Here is a 15331-nt window from a genome sequence, read left to right as displayed (position 1 = left end):
CTTGTGTGATTGGCCCAAGTGGTGAGCCGGCCGGCTCACCACTTAGCATGTTTGATTGACAGCTAGGCTGAGTGAATGGGGGTGTGCTGCATAAAAGCAGGGCTTTGGGGACTGGAACTTCAGAAGTCGCCACAGGACCTGAGAATCCGACGAGGGAAAAGCTGAGCCGACCTACCACGACGACACCACCGGTGGAGCCCTGCGGAACAGACTAACCACTTCCCGACGACAGAGAAGATCTCCCGGCTGGAGAGGCTTCTTCCCCTGACTGGTGGGCACAACCAGTTTACCTTCTTCTCTTCGCACCCCAGACCGGCTTGTGGTCGAATTGCCCGCGCCAAGCACCCCGGCAACCGGATAGCCACTTACCACTGGACCGCGAATCAAAGGACCGCTCCTTTTACCTGAGAAACTCTGCGGCTGGTTTCTTCCCTGGCAGTGCAACGGACTCCTGTCTTCCTCCCCGACGAGATCCTCTCTTCCCCTGGACGAAGCACCGACTTGCATCCGCTGCCAGGCACAACTGCCCCTGCTGGAGTATTCTCACCACTTTAAGGTACCGTGTCCGCCAGGCCTCCCTTTCTAAAGATTGCTACAAGGTAATAATAACCCCTTAACCTTCTGGACTGGGCTGGCCGCCTTGACCTTCTAACTGGTCCCTTTCTTTGGTCCAACTCTTTTTGAACCTTTTCAAGACTTTTGTGCACTGCAACCGTGTGACCTTGGACACATTTCGTTTGATCCTCTTAAAGTGGATCCAGTTTACTGAACTCTAACTTCACGGTTTTACGTTTCCTTCCTCTCATATTGTGTTCTTGTAAAAGTGTTGGGACCTGTTTCAATTTATTCTCTGCTTTTCTCTCCCTTTTAAAACGAATTATTAGAGTGCTATCTGCGTTAAGCGCTCACCGCTGTCTGAAAATAAGTGGGGCTTTACTTAACACTTGTCTAATATTCTTCTAAGGGAGTGTATATCTTTTAGTGACCATGTTTTTGAATTGCTTACTATTAGTGCCTGTGTGTTTTTCTAGATGTGGTTTTAAATAAATAATTATATCTCTTTTACACCAAGCCCTGGTCAGTGTTTACTTGTTCTACTGTGTCCTTTTGACCTATTGTGAATACTCTGTATACTGCCTAACACTTCTTGAGGGAAGTCTGACTGCTCAGCCACAGCTACCAAGTGAATCTGTGTGGTACAGACTGCTACCAACTGGGTTGACTGCCAAACACCTGTAGTCTTAAATCTTTTGCAGTGGTCCCAGAGGGAACTGCACAGGTTTCTGCCTAACAGTGCAGACCCGTATCTTCCTGCAATTCCTCAAAAGTCTTCCACCCTTCCGCGTTCCGTAGGTCCCCCACCGTGGCCACACCGCACATCTCCCACCTTATCTCTACCATTGCCCTGCAGCCCGCCCTCCCCTCTAGGAGTGCAGCTATCTGTGCCTGTGGAGTGTGGGGGTCTACTACCCCCATGAACCCGAAGGCCCTGGGCCATATTCGGATGCCCAATTTCACTAGGTAGGGGTTCTCATGCTGCTCTTTGGCAGGGATCCACAAGAGGTCCCTCAGGTATCTGCGTTGTACCGCGAGCTGCAGCAATGCTGTCTCCGCCGTGGGGTTGTCTGACATCCATTTCATCACATACTGTAGCTGACAAGCTAGGAAGTACAGCTCGTAAATGTGGCACCCTTAACCCGCCTTGGTCGTATGGCCTTTGCAATGTGCTCAAGGCTACTCTGTTTCTCCCTTCTCGCCAAAGGAACGCCCTGCACATCTTTTCTAATTCGCGACGTACCGCTTTGGAATATCATATGGAACATTCCCAAAGCAATGCATGAGTTGTGGCAGCGCTACCATTCTTAGCAATGCCGCTCATTAACAGAGGTAACTTGCTCCAAAACTCCATGGATGCTGCAAGCCCCGCTTTGGCTCGCACTGTGTTGGTTTCATGTTCTTGGGCAGGATCGTGACATATGGTAATACCCAAATATCTAAAAGAGGACCCGCTCCAGGGCAGGGGCAGGTCTGGCAAGTCCTCCCCCTCCAACTTTGCTGGGGCTGCCAGCGGGAACAGGCATGACTTCTTTTTGTTTATTTTTATACCTGTTAATGTTCTAGAGTTGTCCAACACCTCCAAAATGTACGGCAAATTCACTTCGGGGTTCTTCACGTATAACTGACTAATTACAACGTTATGAGGAAATTACCTCATGCGGTATTCTGTGAGTCTTGCATGATTAAGACATGTTTTCTCCCTTATTCCCACCAGCAAGGCAACAGCAGGTTTTTCCTTTCAATGAATGGGTGTTGCATCCATGTCTAAGAACTTTCACACCTCTTAAAGGTTAAATAAATTGCAAAGAGGCACATCACGCCCATGCAATGATCGTCAAACTTAATGTTAGGTTCTCCTTGACTGTCATTTGGCAACTCAGTTTCATATTTAGATGGGATGGTCGAACATGAGTTTGAGCATACGTAATAAGTGTTTGCATTTTAAAATACATTATTGTAAGCCAGTGCTATTTCTTTACCCAACTTGTTTTTCTAGTTCACAATGTGTACAATCAAAGTCAGTACTTTATTGATTCTCTCTTCCAAGTCACTTCCTCCTACAAGATCATAGAAGTGGGTCAGGGAATATTTGGAAATTAAACTTTCCTCCTGGCTTGCTTTACAGAAATACCTGTTCCTATAAAGAAAAGGACAGCCGAAAATATTGCAAACAGTTCTGAACAAAACAGAGAAGACGTTATTCACCGCATCTTAAAGAAGACTTTCTGCAAACAGCAAAGGGATTCCTACGGCTATAACAGAATGCGTTCCGATATACTACATCCACATGTGCAGGTTAGTTGTACTCTACATTTGAATCAATTTATATGCTTTTGTTCTGATTAGTAATGTATTAATTCATTTCTTTGACAATATGCCCATACGTCAATATATATATCACATTGTTGAGAGGCAGATGAATACATCATCCATAGCTTCTTCCCATCCACTGGCCCAATACCGCACAGGTGAGAAACGTTACTCACTGAGGCAACCGTACTGCCCTTATCCGAGGCAGGTACAGCAAGATATAGGGCCTCATTATGAGTTTGGAGGCAGCCATGCCCTTAATAAGGGCATGGCTGCCTCCAAACTCGGGTCCGGTACCGGGTTCCTTGAATGAGGAATTACCGGGCCATTCCAACCTTGGAGGGCACGGTAGTTCCTCATTCAAAAAAACCTATCCCCATTCCCATTTGAGCCCCCATAGGGGCCCGTTATTAGCTTCCTGGCCCCCTTGCGGGACCCGCAAAGGACGTCTGGTCTGACCAGACGTCCAGAGCGGGTCCTGCAAGGGAACCTCGTGATAGGGCGGAATGGGTTTACCGGCACCGGCATCATTACCGGTGCCGTTAAACCCATTCCGCCCACCTCGTAATGAGGCCCATAGAGACAATTAAGGCTGAAGATTGCAAAAACATTCAAACTACTGTAGTAACAATACATGTGCATGCATTAGACCCAAAGCAAATGTGCACTCAATATGAGGAAACGCAACACTGGGTGAAATATGCATTTATGCATGAAGAATATTAACATAGCATCCACAAGACTAACATGCCTAATGTATAATGTGAATGCAACATAAATGACATGCAAACATAGCTCATTAACATAGAAACAAGAGTGTAATTGGGCAACCATCTTTTTTAAAACGGAAGCTGTAGCATGCTTTTAATTAAACAAAAGGCCTCAAGACTTCGAGAGAATTCAAAACGCTGGATCCACAAAAATACATATCTGTGCAGAGCTCAGACAGGAGTTGGCACAGGGTTACGAGAAAATAAGGGAGGGTGGGAGCATAAGAACGAAGGCACAACATAGTAATTCCCAGTATGTCGACCGGATACTCCCAGATTAAAGTTTTATAAAAGCACAACTAGCCTTTGTAGGCCAGGTGCAGTAACACGGCAATCCAAAAGGCACTATGAAGAATAACTCAAGAGTGTCCCAGTGGCAACAGAAAATACAGCACATGCATTAGTAGTAGCTGAAATCCCATAAATCTAATCTAACAATGTAATAAAAGTCCAGATTTATGTTTGTCCCTGTATGTTTGTCCGATGCGGTAGCTTTGCCTGTTGTCACCACTATAGGGAACTGTTGCCTTAGGATTGACCGATAGTGTTCCTACTGTGTTAATGAAAACCTGCACTTTGGCCCGTGTAAACGGGCCTGTACACTAGTAGGAGACAATTCCATTTCAGATACAGTCCTATCACACGTGACCCATAATTGAGGAACACTAGCTATTCATTAGAAACAAATATAGATAGAACAACTGCTGTATTCTCTACAAGTACACACAGACACGAGGCACCACACAAGGTCAAATACAAACAGATTGCCTGGTCTCATGGCCTAAGAATGAGGGATAGTGACTTCTTAAATGAACAATGAATAGCCCATGTGCCTCTTTCGCCCTACCCCTTGTCGGCTCATGTCTTAACAGCCTGTCAAGTATCCAAGGTTGTTTAGCAAGAAGTCAGCCAATTAGAAACCCCAATATTAGGCTGCCATGAAGTAGTATGAAAACCAGTCACTTGTTTTAGAGATTATGGGCCTCATTACGGGTATGGAGGTAAAAACTGAGTCATCACCGGCATGGTGGTAATAGCGTGTCCGTGCACCCTTGACGCTGCTAATAGCGGCTGATTACATGTGCGCGAGTACGCGCAAACCCCCATGCCGGTAATGGCTACACCGCCATGCCGCTAAAGGCCCTCCAACCCCCCGATAGTGCCATCATGGGACCCGCCGATACCGCCAAGCAGAAACCACTTAATAACGACCCGGTAATAACAACTTGCTAATACCGGGCTTGTAATACCGGACCCGGAAGTAACGTCATCGCATCGGAACGGGAAATGCACCCGCAGCCATGTTCAAAAACACAATCCATTGCAAACCTCGCAAACCACCACTGCTACAGAGGAGAAACCAGGGCCATTGTATACATCATGTCCAAGGCTACCCGTAAAACCACCCCCCGCCTGCGCATGAAGCGCTTCTCGGATGAAGAATTAAATATGCTGGCAGATACCCTTGCTGCCCATGCCGATGAGGTATTCACGAATAACCTCAAAAGGGAGGTGCAGCTGAGGAAGAAGGAAATCTGGGAGGAGGTAGCACGCAAGGTGTCAGAGGTAGGTACCACCCCACGCACAGTCAAAGACTGCAACAAAAAGATGGGATGGCCACCGCCCTCAGGGTCCGGAACATCCTAGCCAGCAATCGTAGGGAGGCCCTGGCCCTGGCCATGGCCACAGGCGGGGGTGCGCACTCACCGGTGAAACTCTTGCGCTGGGAGGAAACCTGCAGCACAACCATCCAGATGGAGTTGATAGAGGGCTTCGGGGAAATGGAGACAGGTGCCGCAACATCTGGAGATGGAGGTGAGTGACCCTGCAAACCCCATTAGGCCAAACCATGACGTAGCATAACTGATGTGAAAGTGAGCCGAGCCAAGGCAATGCATGGCCCATCGTACACACATTTACAGATCCATGTCCAGATGGAGGCCCAAACCCTGCCACACTGAAATGCATGCTGTGTGCCAATCCCATTACCAACAGAAACCCAACACACAGGGAGCATTTGCATGTAACACATCACACAAACCCCAATACAATGGCATACCACCTGGTACGCATCAGTGCCGAATGGAGATGCCACGGCTAATGCCAATATGCCCCCCCCCCTTGAAACTTCTCTGTGTGATACACCTATAAGATTGCAATGCATGAGAAATTAAATACTGTACAGCACCATCTCATGCTTCTTGCATGTAACACCATCACTGCATCTCTTCTTCCCCCAAGGGAACTGATGGAGAAGGTGGGCCCTACCACCAGGCCATCTATGTCCAGGGCCAGACCGCCGGGCACTGGCCAATCCACCTCCGGGGCAGCACCGCGGCCCACAGTCCAACCCAGGGCAAGTGCACAGGCCATGCAGGCACATGAGGACACCACAGCAGCGGAGGAGACTGCTACCACAGAGCTGCCAACAACAGCTGAAGGGGAGGCTGATGGCACCCAGTCCGCTGCCACAAGCTCAGTGGGTGAGGCAGCAGCCACAGCCCCACTCAGTGACGTGGATGTAGGAGCGGAGGAGTACGTGGACCTAGATGGAACAATCCATGTGGAATGTCCACACACCCCAAGCCCCCCGTCCACCCCCAACACGACACTCAGGGCACACTCTCCAGCCCCATGCTGGATTCTGCATTTCTACTGCACAGTTCCGACCTCACTACCACCCCAGAGGCCAGCCCTGCAATGGCACACCCAGCCGCAGCACCCTCAACCTCTGCAGCACCCACTGACATGGAGGCACGGCTGTCAAGGGTGGAGGCAAGGCAGGACTCCATGATTGACCTTGTGCCCCAATATGTGGCTGACGCCGATGAGACACGGCGAGAGATCCGTCAGGCCAATACTGGGACCATTGCCGCCATTAATGCCAGTGCAGTCATGATCCGTGACAGTTTGGGGGCCGTCATGCAGGTCCTAACCAGCATGCTACAACACATGCAGCGGCAACAACCTGCACCGGTGGTGCCAATCCCAACTGCATCCACCCCATCCTCCACACCTGCATCCTCCGCACCCTCCAGCCCTGTGCGGATGACAAGGCGGAGTGCAAGGCAGACTGAAATGCTGCCCCCGGACATGGAAAAAGCCCGCAAATAGTGTGGGATGACAATGGGTGAGGGGGGAGGTGGTATAGTAGTGTATAGGGGATTAAGGGGGGGTTTATTGGGGGTATGGGGTGTCAATTGGGGGGTATGGGGTGTTCATTGGGAGTATGGGGTGTTCATTGGGGTGTGGGGTGTTAATTGGGGGTATGGGGTGTTCATTGGGGGTATGGGGTGTTAATTGGGGGGTATGGGGTGCTCATTGGGGGTATGGGGCGTTTGGGTGTTTTGGGGGGAGGGCGTGTGAGTGGTGGAGGGAGGAAGCACGTTTTTGTAATTTTCATTAATACACCCGTTGTGTGCAAAATCATTTAATGCCTGGACATTGTTCATTTTGTGTGTGTTCATTCTATTCATGATAGCGCACAGTGCCCAACTCCCCACACACCCTGTGTCCATGTCCACACAGTCTTGGTGCTCAGTGTAGCACTGACACATAACCATCAATGTCCCTGTGGTTCAGAAGTATTTGTCAATCAGTGATTGGCTTACAGCACGGTCATCTTGTGCATCACGTAATGGCAGGGATGCTGCTTCTCCTCCATCATCATCCTCATCATCCTCACCCGGTGCATGCATGTCAATGTCAGGTGGCAGTGGTACATTTCTCCGGATGCACATGTTGTGCAGCATGACACAGGCAATGGTGATCTTTGCCACCTTCTCAGGGCCATTAAGGAGTGCTCCACCAGACCTGCTTAGGCAGCAGAACTGTGCCTTCAACAGGCCAAAGGTCTGCTCAATCACAACATGGGTACGGGTATGAACCCGATTGTACTTCTCTTCGTGCCTGATACGCGGGTTCCGCACAGGGGTAAGTAGCCACGGCTTCAAGGGATAGCCTCCATCACCTGCATAGGAGCACAAAGAGGTATGTGTGAGTCAATCTGAGCTGACACCTTTAGGGTTCATGGCCATGGCCGCAGCTATTTGGTGTTGACATGCACATGTCCCTTTACATATGCACACAGATTATTTTGATGCATTATGTACTGCAATATGGTCTGCTAGTGTGGATTGGGTTGTACAGATGATGCAGGTGGTGTTCACTTGCATGCTGATGCGGATGTACTGTGGATGCAGATCGATGTCTTTCCGCCCATAATTGCAGTGTATGCTACTCTGCACCTAATCACACTAGCAACATTGGCACAGTTGTAATCATGTTTAGTCATGCATCGCTTGACATACCCATGGTGGCCTGCTTGTGCGCATTGCATGTTGTCATTGATGTACGCCATTGGTTTTATGTATGGCATTGATGTGTCATGTTCGGGTTAGGATGTTCAGGTCAGAAGTGTTTAGCTCTGAGTGCATTGTCCACTCACTGCCCGTTCCCACCCAGGTGGAGTATGCATCCCCCCATTCCCACCCAGGTGGAGTACGCATCCCCCCCCATTCCCACCCAGGTGGAGTATGCATCCCCCCCATTCCCACCCGGGTGGAGTATGCACCCCCCCCATTCCCACCCAGGTGGAGTATGCATGCCCCCACCTCACAACTCACAACCCCGATACACTGCCATGGGCCAGTCAGGCAACTCACCAAGCAGCCAGGCATGTCGTCCAGCATGTCGTTCCATGTGACAGGGTAGCGTGGAGTTAAGCAGCACCATGGCATCATGTGTAGATCCGGGATATCGGGCGCACCAATGTATGATGATCTTGCTGGAGTCACATACCATCTGCACATTGATGGAGTGGTATTGCTTGTGATTGTGGTACACCACCTCATTGGCATGAGGGGCCACCAATTCTACATGGGTGCAGTCGAGGGCACCGACGCAATTGGGCATGCCTGCCAGTGCATGGAAGCCTACTTTGGTGTCAGCAAGCTCCTGGCCAGTCCGTGGTAGGGAAATGTGGATGCTTGCATGCTTCAGGAGGGCATCAAGCACTTGGGTCAGCATGCGGGACAAGAGTGGTTGTGATATACCATGCAGCTGGCCCACTGTGTGCTGGTAGGTGCCTGTGGCCATGAAGTGGAGCACAGACACCACCTTTGATAGAGGGGGGATGGCAGTGCGTATTTCTATCAGGCTGACAATGTCGTCGTGTATCATGTCCATTATGGTGGTGATGGTGTCCCTGTCCAACCGGTACAGGGTGTGGATCTGCTCTGGGGTTAGATTGAATGGACTGGGTCTGATGCTAGGGATTGGTGGCTGCCTACGTAGTACCACTGGCTGCACTGGTGGAAATAACTTGCTGGGCCTGTCTCACCCTCCTTCTCCTCCTGCGTCTCCTCTGTGCTGCCTGTTGTTGTAGCTGTAGTTGGTGTTGTTGTTGCTGTTGTTGCTGTTGTTGTAGCAGTACAGGCATGTTCTCCAGCCGCATGATTGCAAGAGCTAGTGGGATCATTTTGGTGTAGGAAGGGGTGTGGTGTGTGGGTGTACTCATTTTGTACTGGGACAGGGTCCATTGACTCCACCTGTGGCGATTGTGTGCACCTGTGGCAGTTGTCTGCACTGCAGGTTAATATTTGCGGTTGGTCCGTGATGTTTGTATTAGCGCCGTCGTGCAGGCCCTAATTACCGCCATCGGGATGCCAGTAAGTGCATGCCCGCATAACTTGTGATGTCCTCCTGTTAGCGGCATCCCGGTATTGGCGCCGTGAAGGGGCACGTGTACGCGTGCATGCCGGTAAGAAGGGGCACAGTATGGGCGGTGGCGGTATTGGCGGGTTGTCGGATCGTAATGGCCCGGACCCGTTAACGATGCCGGTAATGCCATTCCGCCTTCCTTTTTGCATTACCTCCATTCTCGTAATGAGGCCCAATGTATTTTTACCTTTATCAAAATAGAGGTGGTCTTAGGTGGAGCCATCAGATAGTTGTATCCCAATAGAATGCTCAACACCTATTTAATCTAAATGTAGCCACACCACTAACCTATCTCCAATCCCTATCATTTTTATAACTAAGATTATGTTATGACATCAGTGATTACGAATCTGTAGTATTTAACCAATTGTTTTCTATGTATTGTCTGGGATCTGCGAAATGTTAATGCTTTGGATGATAATAAAGCTGGATGTTGCTTTGCACTTTGTTTTCTTTTTGTGTCTGGTTTGGATTAACTCCAGGTCCTGTAGGTAATTTGGGACATTCATGGGCCACCTTAACAGCATAAATACTTTATACACATTTCTTTAAAACTATAAACCATCTTGAAAAGAATGTGTGGAGAAAAGAAACAATTGTACAGGCATAGTTGATTACTAACACTCATTTGTTAAGGGACAGTAGCACAATTTTCCTAGGGATATCATGGCAAGCACAAAGAAACAATTAAGTATAGATATTCTCAGCTGCCTGTGAGTTAAATAGACTGAATGAAGTGCCTGATGGTGGATAAAGGAAGGGATTCAGCCTTAATTGTGCCATTAATAAGCTATGTATGTGGGCACAGATGAACATATTTCTGCATATTACTTTTTCCCCTGAGCATGTTATCCTTTTGTTTTTCATTAGCTCTATGAACTTGTGTTCAGCAGAGATTTGATATCTGGTGCTCCCTCAGCTCTACATGCAGCTTCAACCGGAATCTTTGCCTTTGCATAAAGCCGTCAGAATGTAGATTTCCCATGCTGAGAGCGCTGGACAGTCTTGATTCTATTAAGACAAGGAGGCAACCATTATGCTTTCTTTCTTTATTACTGCCAATCAGCACTTTCAAATTCAACATTTTTACTTTAACAAACTCATCAACATTTTGTCCATGTCCCCTTTTCTTGAACTAAAAGGGTTGTTAGTTTGTGCTCTTACAGAAAAATATCTTTGAATGGACTACTGAATCCCATGAATCCCTGCTTTCTTGTAGTGCTGCCTGAAACAGCTCCTTTTCCAATCAGGCTCTGTCCTCCGCTATATAAGCCCCTTCAATCGACCATCTTCCTCTTTCTTTGGTGATGAACAACTAATCAACTTTAACAAACAACTGCCAACTTCGACTGACTGAACTGCAGCCCCTAAACTTTAACATTCCAATGGAACTAGACTTGACTTCCTGCTCTTGACGATGTAGGTCTCTCATGTCTGTTTCTGATCTTCTCCTGCAATCAATAGACAAATAATCATAAGGGTGGGTTCTACTTCTTCCATGTCATTTAGGTTGCAACAACAATATCCAAACTTTTCTTTACGTATCTAATATTACGTATAACTGGGTGGGATATAATGCTCACCTCCTTGTCTTTAATAGAACCAAAACTGTCCAGTGCTCTCAGCATGGGCAATCTTCATTCTATGGCAAGACAGGAGGCGAGCATTATGCTTGTTCAAAGCTGTCAATTACTGTATTCGCTATCTGGGAGATAGGCTTGAAATAAAAGGTTTTGAATGTAGATTCATTAGACCAGTCCGCAGCTTTCATAATGTCTTGCAATGATACTCCTGCTGAGAATGCTCTAGAAGCCATCGCGCCCCTTACGGAATGAGCACCAAACTGCTCTAAATCAATTCCTGCCCAGTGCATGACTTCCCTGACCCACCTAGCTATAGTGGCTGTCGCTACTGCGTGAAATGGTTTCCTACGCGCGATCAAGAGCTGAGTAACCCCTCTGGGCCTGTACTGCGCTGTAGCTGCTTCGTAATCTTTAATGCATTGCGCTACGCATAGTTTATCATTATTGGGAAAATACGGGTATGAAATAATCGATGAATTTGACTTTGTCCTGTTTGCTATGTTAAATGCCACTCCTTCTGGGTAAAATATCTTTCTGTCCACTTCTAAGGCCTTCACGTCTGATACCCTCCTGCAAGCTATGAGGCAAAGAAGCATCGCTAGCTTCCCTGATAGCTGTGATCGTGAGAGGTGATTGTTATGTGGCCATGCCAGGAACAGCTTAAAGACTTCCTGTAATCCCAGAGAGCTGTCTATTTGGGACATGGGGGTTTTCGCATCTTGATACCTTTTAGAAGTTGTAAAATCGTTGGCTGCTCACCTATCAGTACTCCTTCTACTTTATCATGGCCTGCTGAAATGGCCGACCTATACACTCCAATAGTTATATATGCAGCGCTTTCCGCAAAGCGCAGCGCTGGGAAATTGAGTACCTGTACTACAGGGGGCTGAAACGGGATTAGTATCAATTCCCTCGCAGAATGCGATCCACCGCTTCCACGCGGGACCATAGCTCCTGATGGTAGACGGGGCCCACGAGTCTCTGATACACTTGGCAGCGAGTTGCAAAATTTCTTGCAGATGCCATCTCTGCCCGAAACGCTGCAAACCATCAGGCGGGGTGTGTCCCCCATGACTAGTGGATGGAATTGCCCGTTCGGGTCCCGAAGGATGTCCACCCTGTGAGGAATTGTTACTTACCGCTTCGTATGCTGATTGGAGCCTAGGCAAGACGACCTCGCGTAGCGAGGTAGAATTTAACAGGTTTGGGTTCAGCCTCCAGGATTCCAGCTCCCCTGAATTCTGTGATTCAGGCTTCCTCTAAGAGGGGCTCTTTTCTACGATGTACCTCTCTGCCGTTTGAGTAAAAACCAGCAGAGATGTCTATCGCCTAAAAGAGCGGGGAGAACACACACTGCCAATAACCAATGCTGCAAAGAAAGCACAGTATGATTAGAATCACTCAGGCAATATGGAATTAATCAGACAATCATATATATCTCTAAGTACCTAGACAATGGTTGAGGTGGTGTTGGACCGTAAATGATGAACCTACAAGAGAACCCAAGACTATGAGTATGCACAAGTAATAACCACAATCTCACTATGACTGATACAACACCCAGCAGACCTGATAAGTGGGATTCCTAAGGAAAAAATGGGTACCAGTTGAAAGGAATACAACGGCAGGTACAAAACAACAAATGGGAAGGTTAGTAAGGAAGAGTATACCCGGGCGGCACGAGGGTCGCACTAGTGACGGGTTGGTGCATACACTGGAAAGCGTCACTTCTATGCACTCGGTTAAGGTAGAAAAGGCAGGAAATAAATGATATAGTTCCAGGGATCCGCACGTATGAGAAGGACTGATGATTTTCAGGTAATGAACAATGCAGGAGAATTGGATGAGCTTTACCTTAATTGCACAGGCCGAGTTGGCGGGGCACTCTTGTAATGTGCAGCGTGGTAATCCGCGTAGGAAGATCGCTCAAATTGCGTAGAGCGGCAAGAAGAAGTAACCTCACCAGACAGGGCGAAGGTACAGTGGAAAATCCAGGGACAGTCTGAGGTCGGCAGCAGGGTTCACGGATCAGGCTGGAGGAAAAAGCAAATGCAATCCAAGGGCAGTCCGAAGTCGGCAACAGAGTTCAAATTCAGGCTGGAGGTAAAGGCAATGACAATCCAAGTAGACAAAGGTGGGTCGAAGATCCAGGAAGTCAAGTAATCAAGAGGAAAAAGGAAATAAGCACCGGAACGGGATGGAACTGAAGGAACGTAATGCTACAATTAGCAGCAACAAGCCTCTGAGTCGCTTCGGCTTTTATGGTGCAGGGGGGCAGGGCCTCCTTACGCGTTCTCTGCGCAAGGGACGTCTCAGCTGATGCGACATTCTCTGCTGCACGGCCAAGCGCCATGGCAACCGATACCGATGCCAAAACGAAGTTCTGGAACGCGTTTGTCCCCGTTGTAGCCGCCAGAAACGGGAGGTACTGCAGGACAGGGCCGATACGTAACAGGAATCACTCTCGGGAAATCCATAGAAGGTTCCATCACTACTGGAAACAATGGCTGCAATTTTTGCGATCGGAACAACTAACACCAACTCTGCTTGTTCTCTGCGCACCTACGACAGAACTCTCGTTATCATCGCAAACGAGGGAAAGGCGTAGTGAATTGCTCCCTTCCACTGCTGCAGGAAAGCGTCTGTGCCCGCTGCCGCTGGGTCTATCCTCCAACTGAAAAATGTGGGTATCTGAGCATACAGCCTGGAATGCGAATAGGTCGGTGTGTAGGGGACCCCATAAGGTCTGGAAAAGCTGAAAAACCTCAGCCGGGAGACTCCAGTCGCTGGAGTCTACCAAATATCACAAATTCCAGTCCGCTATCGTGTTTTGGACTCCTGGCAAGTATTCTGCTGATACTGATATTTGTTGTCTCAGGCAATAGTGCCAAAAATCTTTTGCCAACTCGGCTAACATCCTGGAGGAGGTCCCTCCCAGTTTGTTGATATAACGGACTGCCGATATGTTGTCCATTTTCAGAAGTACGCAGCATTTGGCTCGGTCTTTGGTAAAGGCCTGCACTGCGAAAGAGCCTGCCAGGAGCTCTAGGCAATTTATGTGGAGCGATAGTTCCTGTGCGGACCATTTCCCTCCTGTTTGCAAGGAGCCGCATCGCTCCTCCACCCCGCTCTGCTCGCGTCTGACTCTATGACGATGTCCGGGGTATCTCCGAAAATGGCCCTGCCATTCCAGGCTTCCATGTTTCGTAGCCACCAGTGGAGTTCGGTGATGGCTTCCTGGTCCAGTGTTACTAACTGATGGTAGCCTAGCCCTCCCCTGAGGTGTCTTATCTTCATCCTCTGCAGTGCTCTGTAGTGTAGCGGACCGGGGAAAATAGCTTGAATGTAAGCTGCGAGTAAGCCGACTATCCGAGCTAGGCTGCGAAGAGACACTACTGTCTTCGCTACTATCGCTCTTAGCTCCTTTTTTATACCTTTTATCTATTCTGCAGGGAGCTCTAGTGTGGCCTTCTTGGTATCTATCACGAAACCCAGAAAGTCCATCCTCTGTGATGGGATCCGCTCTGATTTTTCTTCGTTTATGACGAAGCCGAGAGAGGTCATGAGTTCGCACACCCACGCAGCTTGGTCTCGTAGACTGGCGCCACATTTTCCCAGTATGAGGATGTCGTCCAGGTATAAGATCATCCTGATCCCCCTCTCCCGAATAGCTGCTGCTACCGGCCGCCTGATTTTCGTGAATGCCCATGGTGCTGAAGCTAGGCCGAAGGGCAGGCAGGTGAACCTCCAAATGTCCTCTCCCCATCGAAAACGGAGATATCTCCGGTGATGAGTCGCTATCGGGATCGAAAGATAGGCATCTTTCAGGTCTAGCCTGACTAACCAATCTCCTGTTCTGAGAATGTCCCTCAGGAGGTGAATCCCCTCCATTTTGAAGTGTCTGTACACTACCCACTTGTTCAAGTTTTTTAAATTGATGACAGGTCTCACTTTCTCCCCTCTCTGCACAAGAAACACGTTGATGAGAAAACCTTTGCTTTGCGTTCTCTCCCTTTCTATGGCGCCCTTGTCTGCTAGGCTTCAGAGTTTGCTGCATAGCCGCTGTCGCTCTGCTAAGGGCATGTGCATCTGCGCTGGTTCTCGCGCTTGCATGGGGGTGCCTACAAATTCTAGCTGCATGCCTGAAACTGCTTGCAATACCCATGCATCGCTGGATAGTTCTTCCCATGCATTCAAGAACCAACGTGTCCTGCCTCCCATAGGGAGAACAGCTCACTGGGTACTCACCGTTTGGCGCATTTGCTTGTCTGTAGGAGCCTCTTCCCCGGCGTCTTCTGGGGAACCGGGACCTAGTTGGAAAGAACTTGTCCTGTTGTCGGTTCTCCCAGTATTGGGCTCTGTGTCCTTGAGGCCTTCTGAATTGCCCAA

The 15331-nt window shown here is 48.7% G+C and overlaps 1 protein-coding gene across 6 annotated transcripts in view; it reads left to right on the top strand.

Moving 5' to 3' along the window:
• Positions 1-15331, top strand: part of PAICS (phosphoribosylaminoimidazole carboxylase and phosphoribosylaminoimidazolesuccinocarboxamide synthase) — a 1368496-nt gene that overhangs the window by 984372 nt on the left and 368793 nt on the right. For all 6 annotated transcript variants that reach the window (XM_069631608.1, XM_069631609.1, XM_069631606.1 and 3 more), the window contains one exon: positions 2684-2853. In XM_069631608.1, coding sequence (XP_069487709.1) covers positions 2684-2853 — 170 coding nt within the window. The remainder of the gene's footprint in view (positions 1-2683; positions 2854-15331) is intronic.

Source organism: Ambystoma mexicanum, chromosome 6q (assembly GCF_040938575.1).
Source record: "Ambystoma mexicanum isolate Mex_15411 chromosome 6q, UKY_AmexF1_1, whole genome shotgun sequence".
NCBI classification, from domain to species: Eukaryota; Metazoa; Chordata; class Amphibia; order Caudata; family Ambystomatidae; genus Ambystoma; species Ambystoma mexicanum.
This window is presented reverse-complemented; position numbering and strand designations above follow the sequence as displayed.